Below are 22041 nucleotides of genomic sequence, written 5' to 3'. Positions count from 1 at the left end.
AGTGACGTCTGAGTACTCTTGATACTGATGTGTGCGTGTGCTCTGTGCCTGATCGTGTGGTGTCGTCACTCAACCGTGCGCTCTCGTGACCGGGGTGAGGTGTGCACCGGAACAAAGGGGCAGTTGAGCGTAAGAGGGGATTACTGGCCGTACATTTGCATTGCAGAAACCGGATTAATTACTCCCAAAAAGGGATTCTAGGGGATGTGTGAATGTGAATGCTTGCATCGGGTGAGTTAATTCCACAGAGGGGCTAGGGGTTGTGCCGACTCCCCGTCCGACTATCCCCTTGGTCTCATTACTTCATTAAAGCTGAACTTAGACCCCTTACCTGCCTCTACATGTGATCTCAAAACGTGTCTCTCAACGTCGCAGTCTACCCACACACAGTACACGCCTTAAAGACGCCCCCAACCCCGATTGAATAAAATTGTTACGCAATACGGCAGGTGAGGATTTTTGGGGGGACCCACACAAAGCTCAGGGTTCTCGCACCTGAGCCGGCCGTAACACGCAGGACAAAGTGAAAATAAAGTGCGATATGCAGTCTATTAGAGAGCGATATGCAGTACAGAGAAGGTAAGATACAAGTGCAGGGAGACAGGGCTCGATATATAAATATAAGAATACAAATTTTGCTGCCTGGGAGAGCCGGACAGACGATCACGTCCTAAGGACATGTGGCTTGCTCGTACAGTCCGTTCTCCTAGAATGCATTTTTTTCATAACGCGAATATAACACGATCGAGCGATCAGAACTGTGTCGCGCCAGTAGGAATACGCAGTTGTACAGCTGCCTTGGCGTAGTAGCAGCATGGTGCTGGATGCTTCCAGATGCTACCCATGCACCTTGGTCTTTGTTCAGCCTGCGTATGCATATCACGTGTTATTGCAGACTGTGCTTTTACTCTATATTATATATTATAACGCAATTTTTTCCATAACGCAGTGTTCTTCAGTAACGCAATAACCAGCGTGTTTTATAGAGAGCAGAGTGAAGTTACAAACAATTAAATGTTGTACTGAAAATATAGCATTCGTGGACGATTCTGTCCCTGGCATCATCGCACGTGTAAAACGTGTAGTGTGTTCGAGGCCTCCTTCAAAAAAGCCCACGATCGAGACCCACGCAGCAGCGCCGACATCATCAGCATCCTGCTGTCGGAGGAATTTCCACCACTGGCTTAGAAACTATCAAAACAGAGACGAGCACCAGGCCGATTGCTTGTTTGATTCACGAAAGATCTCACCTTGACTTTTGATTTGAAAGCCCAGAACGTGTTTTTTTTCGCTCTTCACATAGTTAATATGAACATTTAAAAAATATATATGCATCTTAATGCACAATTTTGGTATAAATCTTGTCGTTAAAGTTAAGGCACTGGGTGCGCTAATGCATGCTTATAATTTACCGCTTACGGGCAGCAGACATTCGCGCCTACGCGAAGCGGAAAAACCCCTTGCAGAGGATGGCACCACAGAACTGCTTCGATAGGGGGTCCCCCCCTTCAACACAACCCATCTCTCTACAGCCAACTGCAATTCCGTGTCAGCTAACCACCATGAAAGAGTCACTGTATTTGTTTTAGACAATGAATATTAAACACACTAAGCACTCACGGTAAATTAGAATCAAAACATTTGTGTAAAACCTGAAACCACGTAAATTCTAACCCCTATGTAAATTGTAAACGGTCCAAAAAAAAAAATCGAAAAAGCTATTCTGCAACAACGCAAACAGACTCAGCCGTACGCCTGGGCAGCATCAAAGTCCAGCGGTGGGATGACTGAGGAAACGAACATCGTTCCGAATAAGCCCCTCCCCATCAGTGGATGTCACCACCATCACCCAGCCACAAGGAAGCTCTCACACAAGCAAAGGGAGGGAGGGCTGCCTTACGTCATATGGCCCACCAATAACACATCGGCAATAAATCAGCAACAGTGGACACACATCATGAACTCATTCACCGCAAGCCGATGGGTCTCTCTCTCTATGGGCCTCTCTAAATGAGTCTCGTGAGTCTGTGTACTCGAGTTTCCTGCGAGCATTTTCCAAGGGACACGAGTGGCATTCCAAACTTGCCATGCTCTCAGGCCAGCAGCTGGCTTCGAAACTTAAGACATTGGTTTACATAGGTGATAAATCCATGTCGAGATGAAATACGGAGTGCCAAACAAAGTGAATAAAACGCTGCTTTTGTTTTGCGCAAGTCACTGATGCACGGTCTGACACCATCAAAATCACACTTGTGGCTCCCTGGTTTAATGTTGGTCAGGTGAAGCTGGCGTGGTTACTGGGGGATCCTCCGGCTACACAGCATCACGAGAATACCTCGCAATGCCCCACTAATACATGGCAGGCCGATCAATAATAGCAGCCCTTCGCTAATGCACTCGTCACGTGATTAGATCACAGCGTATAGGATTCACTCCGATTAAAGATGATCCAACTCACAGCTGGAAAGTTTGGGCGTTCAAATACCCATCGCGTTTGACTCGGCCCATCATCCTTCCAGGGTGATTAAAATGAGTACCATTTTGTCAAATGTCCAGTGGTTATTCCTTTTTTTTTACGCACCCCTGCCATGAGAATGTGGAATGTTCACTATCTCATGGCTGTAAAGAGGTGACCGTCGTTTGAGTGGGAAACCATGAAGACAATGATGCAGACATACACATGTATAAAGATCCCTGGATAGCCTTTACCTGGGCATTGAGGCATGCACTGTGAGCAAGCACCTATCAAGGCCGGCATGGTATACGTGGGGGAAGGTGGCCAACACCACACCCAGCCACCTTTGTCTCCCCAGTGGCGATGTTTATTCATTGTACCAGTTAGCAGAGGTGGGACAAAGTCATTGTTATGCAAGTCCAAGTCGAGTCGCAAGTCATCAAATTCATGACTCGAGTCTGACTCGAGTCCAAGTCACATGACTCGAGTCCACATCTCATAGGTGGGACAAAGTCATTGTTATGCAAGTCCAAGTCGAGTCGCAAGTCATCAAATTCATGACTCGAGTCTGACTCGAGTCCAAGTCACATGACTCGAGTCCACACCTCTGCCAGTTAGTTACTCATTTGAGACTGAGCAGATCTAGAGGAGGCCCAGTATAAACATTCACCACTTATTGATCGCGAGTGAGAATCGAACTCTGGTCGCCAGATTCATAGCTCAGTGCACTAACCACTGGCCTATCACTCCATAATAAAGACAAAGATCCCCTATGTAGCAGACTGTTGGGGCAAGTGCTGTTAACGAGCACCTATGAAGGCCGGCATGGCACTCGATGGAGCAGTGGCTGGCACCACGCCCAACCACCTTTGTTTCCCTAGTAGTGATCTTTACACAGCACGAGATACTCCATTTGAGGCTGAATTGACCTAGGGGAGACCCAGGACCGGTTCAGACTATACACACATAAGCACACACATCTACACAGGCAACCCATTCTGGATTACATCTTCTCAGGTAACCGTCCATCTGGCAACAGCCCATTGCGGGGTGGAGGTGGCCGACGAGTGGGGGCCGTTCATCGGGTTCAATGGTCGGGCTTGGTGGTCTGGCTGAGGCTGCCGCCCCCCCCGCCATCGTCGTTGCCTTCCTCCTCATGCCAGCCCTCGCGCTGCAGGAAGAGCGTGGCGTCACTCGCGCCCTGCTCGTAGAACGCACGCAGCTCCTCGCGCGCCGGCGGGAACAGGGCCAGGTTCGCCCTCCGAAGGTTCCGCAGGTTCACCTGGGGCGGAAGGGAGAGGGGTGCAGGAGGTGGGGCAGAGAGGTGATTGAGGTGAGAGGGGAGGGAGGGGAGGGAGGGAGGGAATTGAGAGTAGTGAGTGAGGGTAGTTGAGGTGAGGAGAGATAAGAGAGGTGACGATTGTGAAGTGGAGGTGATGGTGGCAATAGGGAACAAGCTTTTGCGAGTTAGAGTAGACCTTGGCAGGGCACGTGGGCACCGTGGCAGGGGTGTGTGTGCCCCATAGGCGGGCGCGTGGGCACAGGGGCAGGGCGCGAGTGCCCACCATGATGTCCTGCTTGGCGAAAGTGGCGTAGAGCTCGATGGTGCTGGGGTCGTGCGGGCACACGTCATGCTTGCCGCTGAAGGGCGACACGGTGATGGTGCGCCCACCCGGCAGGTGCGGCAGGCTGTCCGTGAAGCCGCCGTCATACCATTTCTGTGGGGGCGGGTGATGCATGCAGTTAGCGAGTGCCCATCGCACAGAGACCGAGGTCAAGAGGGCATCCATCCCACCGCTGCGTGGCTCCGGCTAAGGAATCCAGGAGATTTTCAGGTCCGTTCCTAACGTATCCATCATCATCATCATAACCACCACCTTCGAATCCCCAGTGCTGTTTACACACTGCACCAGGTACTCAAATGAGGCTGCGTTGATCCAGGTGAGGACCGAGGGACAAGTTCAGATATTGTTTACCACTGATGTTGGTTGCGGCTTTGAATAGATGTCATTGTGAGCTAACCACTGTGCCACTGTTCTCCAAAACAAAGACAAAGCCATTAACAGATTGTCGGGGCAAGTGCTGTCAGCAAGCACCTATAAAGGGGGAGACGGCACACAAAGGGGTGGGTGGCCAGCACAACGCCCGGCCGCCTTTGGCTCCCCAGTGCTGATGTTCACACACCACAAGAGGTACTCGTTTATAAGGCTGAGTCGACCTAGGGGAGGCCCCACGACCGGTTAAAATAATGGTCACTGGTGTTGGCTGTGAGCGGGAATCGAACTCGGGTCGCCGGGTTCGTAGCGCGGCGTAGCGCTAACCACTATGCACGCACACACACAGGTGCACTCGTACACACGCTGCTCTTGCACGTGACTTGCGTGTGGGAGTGTGTTCGCAACACAATTGTGGATGATGATTGCGACACTCGGGGTGTAATTACGCTGGATGGTGTGTCACCAGTGCGCACCGTGCTGCCGCTTGGGAATAATGCGATGGGAATTTCCACCCGCGGTATAATTATTCACGGGGGTGAATTATAGGCCCAGTCTCTAATTCGGCGTCTCCCCGCTCGTTTGAGCAATGGGACAGCCCTTACCGCCACTGGCGAGCCCGAGACATCGGTGGACATTCCACATCACCATGGTGGGGGCCAGTTTTTCCTTGTAAAATAAGCAGGCAATATGCCTCGTTCCCATGCAAAACAGCTCTTTGACTGCACAGGCTTCTTTCCCAACAGCATGAGCTCAAAACAAGACAAACTCTGGTTCGGTTTCAACATTCAGTACCTCACCAGCAGAACGAGGCCTGCATAAAACCAATGCTGGCAAGTTGTTTCCGACTTGTCACAATTAGTGATACTCATTTTACGAATCCTGAAGTGATGGTTGGCTGTCCACGATAAACCGCAGAACAGGGATTTGTATAATGGCATCCTTCGGGAAGTGAATCGAGTTGCCCTGCCCACCAGGCCAAATTATCACACACTGGACAAACCCGAATGCAGCACACTCCTGAAATGTAGTTTTGAGACTCAAGTTAAATAATAAACATTCGTATCACCACAATATTTTTTTTCATCATTCCCTCGAATCTGGACTCAACTATTTGTATTTTACAAGGTAAGGCCCACTGAGCTATGTGGCTCTTTTTCAGAAGCAACCTGACCACTAATGACAGCTCAACGAAGTGGCTTATCACGCGGAAATGTATAGGAGCCAAACATTATAAACGCATGTTTCTAAATGTGGAGGGAAAAACCGGAAGACACGGAGAAAAATCCACACGACCATGGGGTGAACATACAAAGTCCAAATATACAGGTGGCAAGGTCGGGATCGAACCCACAACCTCCTGCATAACAGGCGAGGGAGATAACATCTCGGCACCGTGGCGCACTTGTATCAGAGCTGCTGAGCTCAATAGACTTTGCTAGCTGAAATACGTTTTGAGCGTATGAGTCTCTATGGCTCTCTTTGCAACAACACGGGTCACTATTTGTGTGTATGTATGTTGAACTTCTTTCGCCACCGTACGTAGCCAACCGTGCTAATCGGAGGTGGGGGTGAAGGACAACAAACTAAACAGTGTTCTGATACAGAACCGCCTTGGATGCCTAAATCTCCAAATCAGTGAGTTGAGCCTTAAATGTTATCAACTGGAATGTGTCAGCAAGTAAATGCTCTCCTTTCATGACCTGCTTTAATTTAATCAAAACGAGCTTCTTCACATCACGTGCGGGGGAAGGTCAATAAACTAAAAACTAAAAACGTAACTCCATGGCAGTTTATGTAAGCCTCTGTATGTACTGTAATTGTCGGTGATGGTGTTGGGCTGTGGTTGTCCTTGAATCAAGAGCTGCTAAGCTCAATGGGGCCTCACCAGCTGGACTAACAAAACCTGAGTCCGAGTCATCCCCATCAGGGTGAATAATATGAGCAGCACTTTTGTGGAAGCCTGCATTGGTCAAATTCCATATAGACTGACTCTCCTCCCCATAGTAATGTGGAATTTCCCCTAACAGAGATAAATGTAAGCAGCAAGACACTTAAGACTGTGATGTTTTGGCCTTTGAAAAAACATTTACCTTATAACTATGATTGAGTTGCATTCTCTGGCTGATTTCCCCACATTAGAGAATAGCAACTCCCCTAGGCACGAGCTGATTGGTTATGCAAGTGGCATTAAAGAGTGGCTTCCTATTTTAATTGTTTTGTTTAAATAACATGACTACTTATTTATCCAGGAAAGCCACACTGAGTCACGAGACTTTTTTTATAAGGAGGGGTCCTGCCTTGGGTGTTTATAGCCGATTAATGCGCGTTTATTATACATGTTGGGAGAAAAACCCATGCGTGCGAGGAGGCAATGCTTTATCCCGGAAGAGGTGAATTCCACATTTGCTGTACCGCCTTCTCCTGGAGAGCCAGGGTACGGCTCCTTAATGCACGTGGCAAGGGATATTCGCAACATTTCTGTGATCCGCCAAAAAAGCATTGCCCTGAATGAGTGATGGAAATTCCACATTCCGATTTAGTTAGTCACCCCAAGAGGAAAATTGTTGACTTAGATTAAAAGTGGTACTTATTTTATTGACCCCTGAGGGATAAGAGATGATGATGATGGGCTGAGAGACCAGGCGTGGAAGTCGTTAGCATGGTGACTGTGAGCCACATGCTGTAACACTGTCACTTGTTTTGATTTTACAGTTGCCGAGCACAGGCCCAAAAGGCAACAACACCGCAAGCTGGCCAGAAATCGTGTTTCTTGAATTGAGCAAGGTTAAGAGCTTGGGCTTGGTCGATAATGGGAGGGGAATTCCAACCTGGAGCAGTGCGAGAGAATAAGCGGAAAGAGAAGTGAGGTGACCTGCAGTGTGGTGAGTGGATGAGTGAATGAGTTAGTGGGAGAGTTACAGAGTTGGAGAGCGAGTTGATTGGCGAGTGAGCATGTTGTAACCGGCAAGTGTGGTGGCTGCACAAACTGTGGATGAGATGGATGAGTGGGTGACTTGGTGAGCGAGCCTCACCTCTCCCAGGTACTCCACGGCGCTGAGCCCCGCGTAACCAGGAACAAAGCTGCTGGCCAGCAGTACCTGAGAATGCCCAAACCAAAACACACATGCACACACGCACGCACGCACACACACGCGCACACACGCACGCACATGTACGAGCACGCATGCACACACACACACACAAACAGTTCTAATGTTAGCCAATTTTGCCTTATGATGCCACAATTTAATTCAATAAGCCTCCTCCTATCTACACCACATGACACACCAGCACGTGTCCTGCCAAGAGTGTTTACTCCACTAAGTCTGCCAAAACAGTGCAACTACAATTTAAGTGTGCGCTGTGTAACTCCATAGCTCACTAATGTGCCGTGAATGTTTGTTATCAGCATGTTCCAGGCATTCGTCAAGTTCGGAATTTTTATTCGGTATTCCAATGATTCAGTTCAAATAAATTCGGATGCCCTTCATCTTTACAGCGATTTTGCCGATTGGCTAATGGAAGACGGCCTACCCACTGTCGTGTCATTCGTCGGGGCGGTTTCACCATACTTCACCTCCGCTTGTCAATACGAGTTGGTGAAGGGGAGGGGGGGTGGTGGTTCCAGGCACTGGGCTAGGAATCAAACTCGGGTCGCCAGGGACATAGTGCAGTGCGGTAACCACTGCATCACCGCTCCAACCGTGCTCCCGTTTTACAGGCATTGAATAGATTGCGCGAGAATTGATGGCTTGTGATTTGTGCAATTTTTCTATCCAGTATTAATGATACTTTACAGTGCCTTGTCAATCCACAGCTTGTGTTGTTTCATCGTACTTCATCGCACTGGTCAATGGGAGTAGCAACCGATTTTAGCTATCGCTAGGAACAGAACTCGGGAAGCTGGTCGAAATTGCAGGGCAGTGTGCTAATTGCAAGGCCACCACACTCCCCACACTTTAATTATACGATAATACACGCTTATGCTCATGGCACCAACGAGACAGAACACACAGGACAGATATCACCAACAAGACAGACCACACAGGACAGATATCACCAACAAGACTGAACACACAGGGAAGACAACACGAACTAGACAGAATGTAGACCACAGACAACACGAACTGGCTATCGAGACAAAAAACATATCATGAATTGGATCGTGCCCCGGAAACACGACACCATTTCCTCGCAAGAAGGAAGAAGAATCGTCACGTGCCAGAGATTAGTACGCGTCCATTACATGCATGAAGCGCACACAAGCACTGTAAACACAAGCACATGTGCCGGTTAATACGCGGTAAACACCGTGGGTTCTAAATTCGCGCCCCTGCTGCTGGCCACAAAGCACATGCAAACATGCGGCAGTGCTTCAGCGCTAAAGAATGCGCTGACAATGATAAGTGAACTCATTCAATTGTTCGATACATGACATGATAATTCATTCAAACACATTAAACTCTAGGTATCACTTCCTGTCACCCCCTGCTCCCTCGTGGACGTACTTTGACAACTTCACACCGTATATTTCAAGGCGCAAGACTGCAGCGGGACATTTTCACAATTCTGGCAAATGCCCGATACTGATGGTTGCAACTACAGTAGAACCTCGGAGATCGAACGCACCAGAACTCGAACAAATCGGTGTTCGAACGATATTTTCGAACATTTTTAGCCCCTGTACGGCTGAGACGCATATGGCCAGCGTGCATGACGCTTGCCCAGACAAAGGTTTAACCACCTCCTCCTCCTCACCACCGCCTTCCACTCAAGCCATCAACTCGCCTTACTACAGGTGAAGTATTTGAATGACGGCAGGAAACTCCTTGACGGGTAACACACTTTTTATTAAATCTTGACTTGTCACTATACAACGAGTGGTCTCTATTCCTCGGACTACACACACTTCACTCGACACGTGTAGTTACTATTCCTCCGGCTACACACACTTCACTTGACTCGTGTAGCTTCTATTCCTCCGGCTACACACACTTCACTTGACCCGTGTAGCTTCTATTCCTCCGGCTACACACACTTCACTTGACCCCGTAACGTCCGTGGAGCCTACAGGCCCACCCCAGCTTGAGCGTGGGCCACAACCTCTGAGTCCCACGAGCCGGCCCTCTCACGGACGTTCGGCCCCGGGTCCCAGGGTTCCGCCTCCTCCTCCGTCTTCAGTCTTCGCTGGTACTCCCCCCCCGTGCGCCTTTGCGCATCCCCTTATATAGTCCCCGCTCACGGCAGACGGAGTGTATGCGGACCTCGACGTGAGCATCGCTCCTTAGTTGACCAATCACGACGCGCTGTTCCTACGATCCGTTTTCCCCAGCGCGTGTTACCACTACACAACCAATCACGCCGCGCTGCCACACGATCACTCCCTCTCAAGCGCGTCACCGGCACACAGCCAATCACTACCACATAACCCATGACCCCGCGCTGACCCCTGATCCTTCACCGTCAGCGCGCGTCACCAACACACACAGCCAATCAGTACGCGCTGACACACGATGCCTACCCCAGCGCGTATCACCACTACATCACCCCCTCCCACATAGCTCGCAGCCGGCCCGGCTACTAAACAACAACACAACACAACGTCAACACAAGAAAAACCCCACCCCCCAGTGTGCCCTGTAACGCAACAACAACAACAACAACATATGTACAAATCGACAACCAACGCAATAAAAGTCAACAACAACACACACAACACCTAGATAAGAAGCTATGTACAGCCCGACGAACAACACAATAAAAGCGAATTCCAGAAAATGAACGCGTCCAGTGTCTCTGCGACTACATGCAGTGACGAGGCGCTCCGGCCGCCTCGACTCCTCAATCGGTAGATCATAACAAGTAGCGCGACCTAGCGCGAGTCCGCCTGGCCGGTCCGTCGTATGGGACGGGACGCTGACGACCGTCCGGTGGCTCCGGCTGCTCTGGACGGCGCGGATCGGGCCTGGAAGGACCGGCCGCGCCGCGAAGATCCGGCCGCCGGTGGTCGGCAGCTGTCAGTTCCGAGACACCTGGGAGCGAATCAGGCGGAGACATGTGAGGATCAGGCAGAGACATTTCCCCCCTTGGGTCGTCGGTCACGTCACATGCTCGGCCCTCACGACACAAAGGGAGGCCATATGGAGGCGAGAACGGTTTCAGTCGGGAGGGGTGGACGTACCAACGGCGCTTTCCCCATTTTATTTGAACACACTGGGGGCGTGCAACCCGCACGACCTCCACGGGTCCCCGCGATGGCTTCAACAATTTAGGCGACGTAGCCAAAGGTGCCTGAGGGCAATGCAGCCAGGCCCTATCACCTGGTTTCCAGTCGTGCACGGACACCTTCCGTGCACGCAACCGCTCGTTTGCAATTTGGCGAGCCCGCGAATTAAGCCGTGCGGCCTCCCTTGCCTCTGTCAGCTTATGGATATTAAATTTAATATGTTCTGCCAATTTCGAATTTGTTCGTGGTGCGGACAGGCCCAGCTGCGTTTCCATGGGCGGGTCGGCTTCCCGACCGTACATCAGATAGAATGGGGAAAATCCCGTTGCTGAATGGGGGGCCATTCTATACGCGGCGAGGACCCCCGGGACCTGCAGGTCCCAATCAACATGTGCCTCACACACCTGCTGGCACAGCATAGAAGTCAAAGTCCTGTGGAGTCTCTCCACCATCCCGTCCGTCTGTGGGTGGTACGGGGAGGTACGCACCTTCTTAGTACCCAATAGGTCGCACACCTCTTGCAGCAATTTACTTGAAACATTTTTCCCTTGGTCGGTCAGCAAGCGTTCGGGAGCCCCCTTGTCCAGGACGTAGCCCTGGACAAAGGCGTCCGTCACAGCCGCCGCCGACTGGTTGGCGAGTGGCCACGCCATAGGCCACCGGGTAAAATATTCGACACCCACCAACAGGTACTTATTACCCCTAGGCGTGACTGGAAAAGGCCCCAAAATATCGAGCGCAACGAGCTCGTTAGTGCGCGAGACCTGAATAGATTGCAGCGGTGGATTAGATGCCATGGGCGGTGGTTTCCGTCTGGCGCAATCAACACATCCCTTTAGAATATTCACCACGTCACTCCCCATCCCCGGCCAATAATAGTCACGCTGAAGCAGAGCAAGCGTTTTGTTTACTCCCAAATGCAAAAGGCGTTCATGTGCGGCCAGGACAACTTTCCCCCTCACAGCGGAAGGCACCACAAGTGCGTGCCGCCGGGACAAACTATCCCATCTCATTAATAGGCCTTGCTTAAGTACCCAGGAGACAGTTCGCTCCCGGCCCTCCTCGGGACCCCCCACCCTGCGGCGCAATGCTAGCAGGGAGCTGTCTTCCATTTGGAGACGGCCCCACTCAATCAGCGACAGTGAGAGTAGCGAGTCCTCTCCCTCAAGGGTAGCGGGAACATCCCCGATTGGTGCACCCGCGGTCGCAGCCAACGCCCCCATACCTTCCCCAACTGTCGGTTTACAGCGCGCCGATCCCGATAAGCACGCACATTTGTGACAAGGCGACAATCGCGACAGGGCATCGGCGTTTGTGTGGCGCAACCCCTTACGGTATGTAGTCGTGAACTGATAGTCCTGGAGGACTTCCAACCACCGTGACAATTGGCCCGAGGGTTGGGCGACCCTCAATGAATACTGAAGCGCCGCGTGGTCCGTCCGGACCGTAAAGTGACGGCCATAGAGATACGGTCTAAATTGTTGTACAAAAAAAACAATAGCAAGCAGCTCGCGACGGGTGACGCAGTAGCGCTGCTCCGCCGGTGACAATACCCTGCTACCATAGGAGACCACCCTTTCGACTCCCCCAACGACTTGCGAGAGCACCCCCCCAATGCCCGTGTTGCTAGCATCCGTGTCTAGCAAGAAGGGACTCGCAAAGTCAGGATAACGCAAGGGTGGGGCACCCACCCAGGCGTACCAGAGGGAGCAGAACGCGGCCTCCTCCTCCGGTCCCCATCGGAACTTGACTCCTTTTGCCGTTAGAGCGTGCAAGGGTTTTGCAATGGTGGCGAAATGCTCAACGAATCGGCGGTAATAAGAAGCAAAACCGATGAAACTGCGCACGTCCGAAACTGACGTGGGCGTCGGCCATGAACTGACACAGTCCGTCTTCGCGGGATCGGTAGAGATCCCCGAAGAGTCGACAATGTGGCCCAAGTATCTAACGGACTTATGAAGAAGGTGGCATTTGGCCGGTTTAAACTTTAAATTAGCCGATCGCATTCTCAAGAACACCCCTCTCAATCGCTGGAGGTGTTCCTCAAACGTCTTACTGAAAACAATGACATCGTCAAGGTAAATCAAGCACGTATCCCATTGCAAGCCCGACAAAACCAACTCCATAAGGCGCTGAAACGTCGCGGGAGCGGAGTGAAGTCCCATGGGTAACCGGTTAAACTGGAACAGGCCCCTGGAGTCCGAAATGCTGTCTTAGGTTTAGACTCGTCGTCGAGTGGCAACTGCCAGAATCCCGATAATAAATCAAGAGTCGAAAAATATCGCGCACCAGACAATGCATCGAGGGACTCGTCCATTCTGGGGAGCGGATACGCGTCAGCCACAGAGATTTTATTCAGGCGACGGAAATCTACGCAAAATCGCAAGGACCCGTCCTGCTTTTTAACCAGCACAATAGGTGCTCCCCAAGGACTGGAAGAAGGTGAAATAATGTCGGCTTCCAGCATATCGTTGACGGCCGACTGAACGTGTTCCTTCTCAGCAGGACTCAGTCGGAAGGGATTTTGCCTGACCGGTGCCGCATCGCCCGTTTCAATATGGTGGCGTAACAGGTTCGTGCACCCAATGTCATACTTATGCTTACTGAACACATCAGAAAACTCTATCAGCAACGCCCGCAGCGCACCCAACTGTACCGTTGACAAATCGTTCGAGTCCGCGCACAGCGAATCGACCCATCCAAGGTCCTCCCTCGCTGTAATGTTCCGCGTGGGGCTCGGATCAACCTGCGCAACCAGCCGCTCTTCCGCAGGGACCCGTGCCGCGTGAGCTAGCACGGTGCCCTGCTGAATAATGGCCGGCCGCGACCCAGCGTTTAAAACCATCACAAACGGGTCCTTGTCAGCCCGAACCAAAGTGTGAGCCACCGACAAATCGAGACCTCCGACAGCCCTATTTGAAGGACCCAAAAGCATGCCTTGTTCCGAGGTCTCCCCCACCCACGGTTTCCGCAACCGGAGGGGAATTAACATCTGTGAACCCGGGGGCACGTGCACGGTCTGTGTCGCCAACGCTTGTATCGTAGCGCACGCCGTCCGAATTTCAGTAGGGTTCGTCAAAAATGAAATACGGCGACCCAATGGTAGTTCAATGCAACGCTGATCGATGAGAATTTTTATGGGCATTTTAGCCAAAAAATCTGTGCCCAATAGACAAGGAACCGCCAAGGAAGAAGAAACGAAAACAGGTCCCGACAATTTTATATCTCCAATGCAAATGGACGCCCTAATCTGACCGATAATGCCCAACGATCCCCCATTAGTCGCCGACGCCCCCGTGTCCACTAACACCCTGACCTCGACCCCATCAATGAATCCCGTAACGACGGATGATCCCGCCGAGGCAGCCACTATTCTGTGCCCCAACTCCGACCATTTAATGTCCCCCCGGTCCCGGCCGAACCCCCCTCGCCGAACCGAATCCCCGAACCCTAACCGGCTCTCCTCCGCCGTAACGCGACGGCCCATGTGTGTCGTGCATGTAGGCCGAGCATGTGAGGTGCCGCGACTTGCCGGGGTTAGTAGGGACGACTTGGGGCCTTGGTCGTCGTCCAGCCGAGGTCCCATGGCGCGCTGACGTGGAGCGCGGCAACCGGACGCCACGTGGCCCCGGAGGCCGCAGTTATAACACGTGATGAGGGTCGTCGGAGATCTCGGTTGCTCCAGCTTGCGGGCCGATCGCAGAGGCGAACGACCCCCCGACCTCCAGTCCCCCGATCGTCCCGTGGTGAACGCCTCCTCTCGTGGGCTGACAACTTGGGGTTCGGTGACCACCGGGCCCGGAGCTGAGGCCACGGCAGCGTTGCAGACGACCCCCTGTTTACGTTGAAGGACCTCGTGCGCCTGTATACTTGTTGCGACCCGCAAAGAAGAAATATCGATCTCGTCGGCCATGTTGATGGGGACCCATAGGTCCTGCGCCAACTTGAGCAGTTGCTCCAAGACCATCGCGTCCTGGCCCTCCTCGTCCATACGAGGGAACGCGGCGTCGGCGAGAGCCAGCAACGCCGTCCGGTAGGCGAGCACGGTCTCCGTGTCCGCCTTCCGCCTTGCGTAAAAATGATGGCGACACGCCGAGGGAGGTCCGTAGACCTTGGCCATGAGACCCAACGCGGCCTTAAGCGTGGAGCGGTCCGACCTCCGTGCTGACGTGAAGGCCGCGAGCGCGTTGTCGTCCAACATGGCAGGCAGTGCCCGCAGCGCCGTAGCGTCGGACCAGGCGGACATTTCCTGATGCGCCAGAAATCTGCGCTGGAATTGGCCCCAGTCCCCGCCATCCGCCTTGAAGGCTGACAATGTTGGAAGGCGCTGTTGAAAGATGAAGTCGTCCTCTGCCTCGTGGTTCCTCTCCGCCGCTCCGTCGGTGTGCGAGATGGCGGCCCCAATGGCGGGTGTCTGATGGCGGTCCGCAGCGCGCGTTGATGACGTAAGCGGGCGCGCTTGGAGAACCGCCGCCACGTGGTGCTCGCCGTTCCCGCCAAAAGATGGCCGCGCAGTAGAAAGGGCGGGAATCCCCTAGTCATTTTGGCGGGAATCCGCGGGGCGACCCTGTTGAATGTCCGCCGACGTCCCCGCTCCTCCCGACGTGCTGATCTCCGCCAGGATGGACGCGGCGGCGAGCAACGGGAGTGCGCCTCGCGGAGCACGGCTTCGGTCCCCAATCGCTCGTCCGGCGCCCTCGGCGGATCCTGCGGCGTCGGCATTTCTTCTTCCTCACCCCCCGATGCCAGCTGGCCCAAGTCGTCAAGGTTATCCTCGCGGTCAATCTCGTGAGTCCGACGGGTCTTCCTTGTATCCATGCTTGGAAGACTGTTTCACTTCTGACGCCAGTTGAAGTATTTGAATGACGGCAGGAAACTCCTTGACGGGTAACACACTTTTTATTAAATCTTGACTTGTCACTATACAACGAGTGGTCTCTATTCCTCGGACTACACACACTTCACTCGACACGTGTAGTTACTATTCCTCCGGCTACACACACTTCACTTGACTCGTGTAGCTTCTATTCCTCCGGCTACACACACTTCACTTGACCCGTGTAGCTTCTATTCCTCCGGCTACACACACTTCACTTGACCCCGTAACGTCCGTGGAGCCTACAGGCCCACCCCAGCTTGGGCGTGGGCCACAACCTCTGAGTCCCACGAGCCGGCCCTCTCACGGACGTTCGGCCCCGGGTCCCAGGGTTCCGCCTCCTTCTCCGTCTTCAGTCTTCGCTGGTACTCCCCCCCCCGTGCGCCTGTGCGCATCCCCTTATATAGTCCCCGCTCACGGGAGATGGAGTGTATGCGGACCTCGACGTGAGCATCGCTCCTTAGTTGACCAATCACGACGCGCTGTTCCTACGATCCGTTTTCCCCACTACACAACCATTCACGCCGCGCTGCCACACGATCACTCCCTCTCAAGCGCGTCACCGGCACACAGCCAATCACTACCACATAACCCATGACCCCGCGCTGACCCCTGATCCTTCACCGTCAGCGCGCGTCACCAACACACACAGCCAATCACTACGCGCTGACACACGATCCCTACCCCAGCGCGTATCACCACTACACAGGTAAAGTGAAGTTCAATGTTAATTGATTTAATTAAATCCATATACTTATTCATTTATTTATTGTTTCTTGTTTTTTTGTATGATTTTATGCACTTCGTGTAAAAATGCTTTATGAGAGATTTCTTGTGTCTAGAACCAATTAATGTCATTCACATTAATTCTTATGGGGAAAATTAATTCGGTGTTCGAACAAATCGGTGTTCGAATGGCCTTCTGGAACGAATTAAGTTCGATCTCCGGGGTACCACTGTACAAGCAAAAAAGTCCGTACTCTAATTGTCAAACGTGCACAGTTAAATACGCATGGATCGCTCTCTGGCGGTGCTGAAGCAGAGTAGTACATCGGCCATGATGTTGGTTCGGGTTGGCGGTGCACGGCACGTATTTTTTACCCCACGCGATCCAAGCAAAAATTGAATAATGAAGTTGTTTTGTTCATCCAGGTGAGGGCTCACTCCACCACTGCACTCATGGCGTGCGGCTGTTCCGATCACTTGAGATCTTCCGTTAACCTTTGTGTAGTGGCGTAACACACGGGGTTAGCAAAAGGGTGAGGTGAGCTGACACTGGAGTGGCGTGGCAGCAATTAGGAGGTGAAGCAGGAATGGAGAGAGTGCATTTGGGGACGAGCAGGTGTGCGCAATGGGGCACGGGGTAGACGCCGGAGAGGCGGGAGATGGAGGCGATAAGAGAGAGTGCGTGCCGGAGGCGCCGTGGAGGCGCCAGCTTAATGGGGGGTAGGTGGGGACTCCAAATGAGGAGGGATATATAAGGGAGTGTGCGGAGCAGCACAGAGAGTTGGTTGGTGCTTAAGGGATGAAGAACACGAGAGTCGGAGAGAAGACGCCTGGGACCTCGTCCTCCTCACCGCGTCCTCCCCAGGAGTGTTGGCTGATCCCCTGCTGAGGGCAGGGACCAGGGCGGAGGTGTGAGGGAAGCAAGACAGGATAGCGGAGTATAGAGCGAGAGATAGAGCGGGGGAGACAGAGTGGTTACCGTGCACGAGGTGTGCGGAGGTGAGTAGGGGGAAGTCGGGGAGTTCGGAACAAGGGTGTGCGTGTTCGTGTAAGTGAGGAGCATCCACACTGGATGCAAGGTAAACGTCCGCAACAAGCTACGAACACACACTGATGCTTGGCTGCATCAGCGCCCCGGAAAGACGAGCTGGAGGAGCAGAGTGAGATTAGAGGGAAGAGGGTTGGCGAGTCCGTGCAGGATCTTGAAGATGATGAAGGAAATTGTTGGAGTGAGCTTCGGGATCCCGTGGGTGAGAAGTCTGGCTGCAGCATTTTAGATAATCTGTGGAGTCTGTAGGCAAGGGATTATGGGAAGGCCGTAGAAGAGAGAGTTGCAGCAGTTGAGTCTGGATGTGATGCAGGCATGGGTGATGAGGGTCTCAGCAGCAGCTGAGGAAAGGATGACTGATGATGTGGGAGAGGTTGTGCAGATGTAGGTGTGAAGAGTTGGCCTGTATGCATCTGTCAACTACTGTGTTGAAACATTTTAGTCCTCAAGAGCCCTGGGTATCAGGGTTGAAGCAATCAAACACACACAAACATTTTAACTTGTTTAATCTTGGTTGGCCGAAGTACAAATGTGAGCCCTCAACCCTAGAATTGGCAGCTCAGTAATCTGACAGTGATATCAACATTAAACAAATTATTTGGTGATGCTGCTGCATTGGCAGTGTAACACAAGCACAATTAATACGACTAAGCACATTCACCAATAATACTGCATGACCTTAAAAGGTAACACATATAAGAAGCAACATTTCAGGCTGCGGTCCTCCTTAATTCTTTTTACGTGCTATGGAGAAAGGCCATTTGCTCGAAATGTCACCTATTATATATTTCTTTCTTTCAAGGCCGCAGTGTTATTGACGAATGTGTTGAGTTTATTTTTTTTTACACGTGGCTATTACGAGCACTCTAAGCCACGAGGTTGCCCCAAGTTTCAGTTGCTTCCAATCAGAGCTCATTCTCGAAGGGTCAGGCGGGGGAGAAATTCAGGCATCGGGAGTCGACATCACCTCGGGATTTCAAACTGCTTTAGCAACCAGTAATTTAGCCTTTGCTGTGGAAAAAAAAATCGACGACGATGTTGCGAGCTGCAACACCCACACTATCTAATCATATGCAAAGCATTGCACGAAAGCTAAACCTGTCGCAATACAACCCCGCAAGCTGCCAGCTGCTTGAGATGGCCATCTAAATCTGGCCTGGGTCTCCCCAGGTGTGGTCATGAACATCGGCTGTGAGACGTTGCCCGGCGTGTTTTGCCGGCCTCTACTAATCTCCCAGTGTCTTGTTTCTTTAGATTGGCGCTCGTTAACAACGCTTGCTGTGACAAGTATATCCAGGCTGAAAGGGGAATCTATTATTTGTTGGTGTGTGTTTGAATGAGTTAGTGTGTGTGTCTAGTTAGGGAGCGGTGGTGTAGCGGTTAGCGTACTGTAATACGAACCCGGCAACCCGAATTCGATTCCCGCTCATGGCCAACACCAGTGACGATTATCTGCACCGGTCCTGGACCTCCCCTCGGTCGACTCAGCCTCAAATGAGTACCAATTGCGGTGTGTAAACTTCGCCACTAGGGAGACAAAGGTGGTCGGGCGTAGTGCTGGCCACCCACCCCCTCGTGTTGGCCTTCATAGGTGATCGCTAACAGCACTTGCCCTGACAGTCTGTTAAGGCTATATGGGGGATCATTGTCTTTGTTTTGTTTGTGGTTGTGTTTGAATGTATATGTATGTATGAGTGAAGGCGTTTGTATGAGTGTGTGTCTTTTCTTTGTGTCTGTATGCTTCTGTTGGGAACGGTAGTGTAGCGGTTAGCGCACTGTGCTACGAATCCGGCCGACCTGAGTTCGATTCCCACAATCACCGTCAACACCAGTGACGATGATAGGAAGCGGTCCTGGGCCTCCCCTTTGTCAAGTCAGCCTCAAATGAGTACCTGGTGCAATAAACTAAACTATTTTTATTTTACCAGGTAAGGCCCACTGAGCTATGGAGCTCTTTTTAGAAGCGACCTGGCCACAAATGATCACTCAACGAAGTGGCTTCTCATTATGTGGAAATTTACAGCAGCCAAATACTCTAAACACGACCTCGGGGAAAACATGCAAACTCCAAATATAAAGGCGAACCCTCGACCTCCTGTATACCAGGCGAAGTAGTTAACATCTCGCCATCTTGGCACCTGTGTCCAAATGTGTAAACATTGCCACTCGGGAGACAAAAAAAATGTGATTCTGGCCACCCACCCCCTCGTGTGTTGTACCAGCCTTCATAGGTGCTTGCGAACAACACCTTCCCCAACAGTCTGGTCTTTGTGATGGAAATGCGGTACAGTTAGATTTTCCTGCACTGCCCTCTGCTGCCCACAATGCTTATCACGTCTGGTTCATGCATAGTGGTCTCCCATTCACGCACCATCCAGGTTCAACCCAGACTTCGCTTCCGAGGCTTGATGGGATGGAGCGCACCTGTGCTAGATAAGCAATGTAAACTCACTGCACATCTGTGAGTGCGCGTCTAAGGCTGACTTCATATGTAAATACATGCTGTTGTAGTCGACAAAGCAACCACTGGATAATCCACTTATCGGGTACATCGTTATCTCCCGTCCGTTTAAAAAAATATTTGCCGAGCGCTATATTCTCAAACCGGATAAAGTTACACTGCAATTTCCTACACCTGCTCCAATATCCAAATATCCATCTCTTTGAAGTGTCATTTTTTTTCATTTAAACAAACAAGACCGAGCGATTAGGCTCATCCCGAGCGTAACAAGGGAGGCTGCTTCTCTGCTTCCGTTGGCTAAATATACACCTGCTCGAGCGAACGTGTCCAACTGCCGAGTCCCGCCATTGGCGCGCACGTGGGATCGCTACAACAAAGCAGCAGAGCGGATTCTAACGAGCTCTCCACCCTTGGCCCCAGAAATCTTGAATCGCATCCAGAAGCTGCGAGTTGATATCCCAGTTAAGGGCCGCAAGCGCCAATCGTCGTCTTCCCCTCCATGGTCGATTAAAAGGAATACCGCTTTGTGGGAGGTAACAAATGCATGTCCGGTGGAGTGGTGATCCCCATCATAGGAATGTGGAATTTCTTGCCGATGCTAGCCCAGGGCTGGATGTGACGACTGGCACCTGCCGATTGTAAACGTCGGGAGACCGTGGGGAGGTTTAATGTGTTTCTGAGCTTACGTTACACATTCTGGCACACCCATACATGAACGCGGAAACCTAAACATGCATATAGGTGGATACATACACACAATAAGTATACACAAACATAGACAAAGATCCTCCATGAGCACCGAGCACAGCACACGAGGGTGGGTAGCCAGCACCACGCCCGGCCGCCTTCGTCTCCCGAGTGTTGATGTTCAGGCACCATACTAAGTACTCGTTCCAGGCTGAGTCGACCTAGGGGAGGCCCAGGACCGGTTCAGATATTCGTCACTGGTATCGGCCGTGAGCGAGATTCAAACTCGGGTCCCTGGCTTCGTAGCGCAGTACGGTAACCGCTACGCCACCGTTCGCACATGCGCACACACGTACAGCAGGGCACACAAGCGTGCGCATAGAAACAGGACAGCTGTGCCCTGGCCTCAAGGAATGTTCCAAAGCACCAGGTGTTTCCTTTCATAATGTGGTAAGTTGGTCCATAGTGGGTTTCATCATCAATGCGGTAGAGGCACATGCACACAGGTAATAGTTTTTGTTATTTTCTTTGAACCTATCCACGTGACTTTACCGAAAGACCCAAAGAATATGAATACACACACACAAATTATGTTGTAATTATATAACGAAAACCATAATCGGTACTTTTGTAAGATGGTCTTGGTAATTGTCTATGTGTGGCTAGAATTTCACATCTGCACGACTACCTCACACCGTGGCTGCTTTTCTCTCCCCAATTATAATCGTTGCACACCAAATTAATCAAAGAAAAAGCCCAGGACATCATGGTCACGTCGCTGGGCTCACAAAGACAAAGATCTCCCGTATAGCCTTCAACAGACTGCTGTGGGCAAGTGCTGTTAGCGAGCACCTTTGAAGGCCGGCCCGATACACGAGGGGGTGGGTGGCCAACACCACACCCGACCGCCTTTGTCTCCCAAGTGGCGATGTTTACACATCGCACCAAGTACACATTTAAGGCTGAGTCGAGCTGAGTCAACTTAGGGGAAGCCTAGGACCGGTTCAGAAAATCGTCACTGATGTTTGCCGTGAGCGGGAATCGAACTCGGGTCGCCGGGTTCGTAGTGCAGCGCGCTAAGTGCTATACTACCACTTCCCACACACGCAGACGCGCTCACACACCCAGACACACACGCACACTCACACAGACAAAGATCCCCTGTATGGCCTACACAGACTGTTGGTTTTGTTGGTATGACTGTAGATAATTTTGGTGGTGGTGCTGATGGTTGTGCATTTGGTAGCGTCGGTGGTTGCAACACTTTTGGCGGAGCTGATGCTGTTCGTGTGAGCGTGAGCGACGGTGGTTTCGGTGGAAGCATTTGTATTGTGTTGCTGGCACCTACACACGTGGCCTATAATCCTGCACTGCGGAGGCAGCACCTCCGATTAGCACGGTGAGCTACGTATGGTGCGAAATAAGTTCAACACACATACAGCAGCGACGGTTGGTGGATCACACAGGATTTCAAGGAGGAACCATTCCCTGGCTCGACAGAAGGCAGTACAGCAAACTGTGGACTCCACCTGTCCCTTCTGTATGGGATATGTGTTGTCCCCTCG

At 51.8% G+C, this 22041-nt stretch overlaps 1 protein-coding gene across 3 annotated transcripts in view; it reads right to left on the bottom strand.

Moving 5' to 3' along the window:
• Positions 1–473: 473 nt before the first annotated feature.
• LOC144947109 (patatin-like phospholipase domain-containing protein 4) overlaps positions 474–22041 on the bottom strand; it is a 38333-nt gene continuing 16765 nt past the window's right edge. For 2 of the 3 annotated variants that reach the window (XM_078876315.1, XM_078876316.1), the window contains exons 6-8: positions 7485–7550; positions 4021–4173; positions 474–3737 (exon numbers count right to left, since the gene is read on the bottom strand). In XM_078876315.1, coding sequence (XP_078732441.1) covers positions 3543–3737; positions 4021–4173; positions 7485–7550 — 414 coding nt within the window. In that variant the 3' untranslated portion in view covers positions 474–3542. Of the gene's footprint in view, positions 3738–4020; positions 4174–7484; positions 7551–17843; positions 20698–22041 lie in introns of those variants that run through there. The other variant, XM_078876317.1, reaches the window with a different exon arrangement.

Source organism: Lampetra fluviatilis, chromosome 43 (assembly GCF_964198595.1).
Source record: "Lampetra fluviatilis chromosome 43, kcLamFluv1.1, whole genome shotgun sequence".
Taxonomy (NCBI): domain Eukaryota; kingdom Metazoa; phylum Chordata; class Hyperoartia; order Petromyzontiformes; family Petromyzontidae; genus Lampetra; species Lampetra fluviatilis.
Note: the sequence above shows the minus strand (reverse complement) of the source record. Positions and strands in the feature narration are given on the sequence as shown.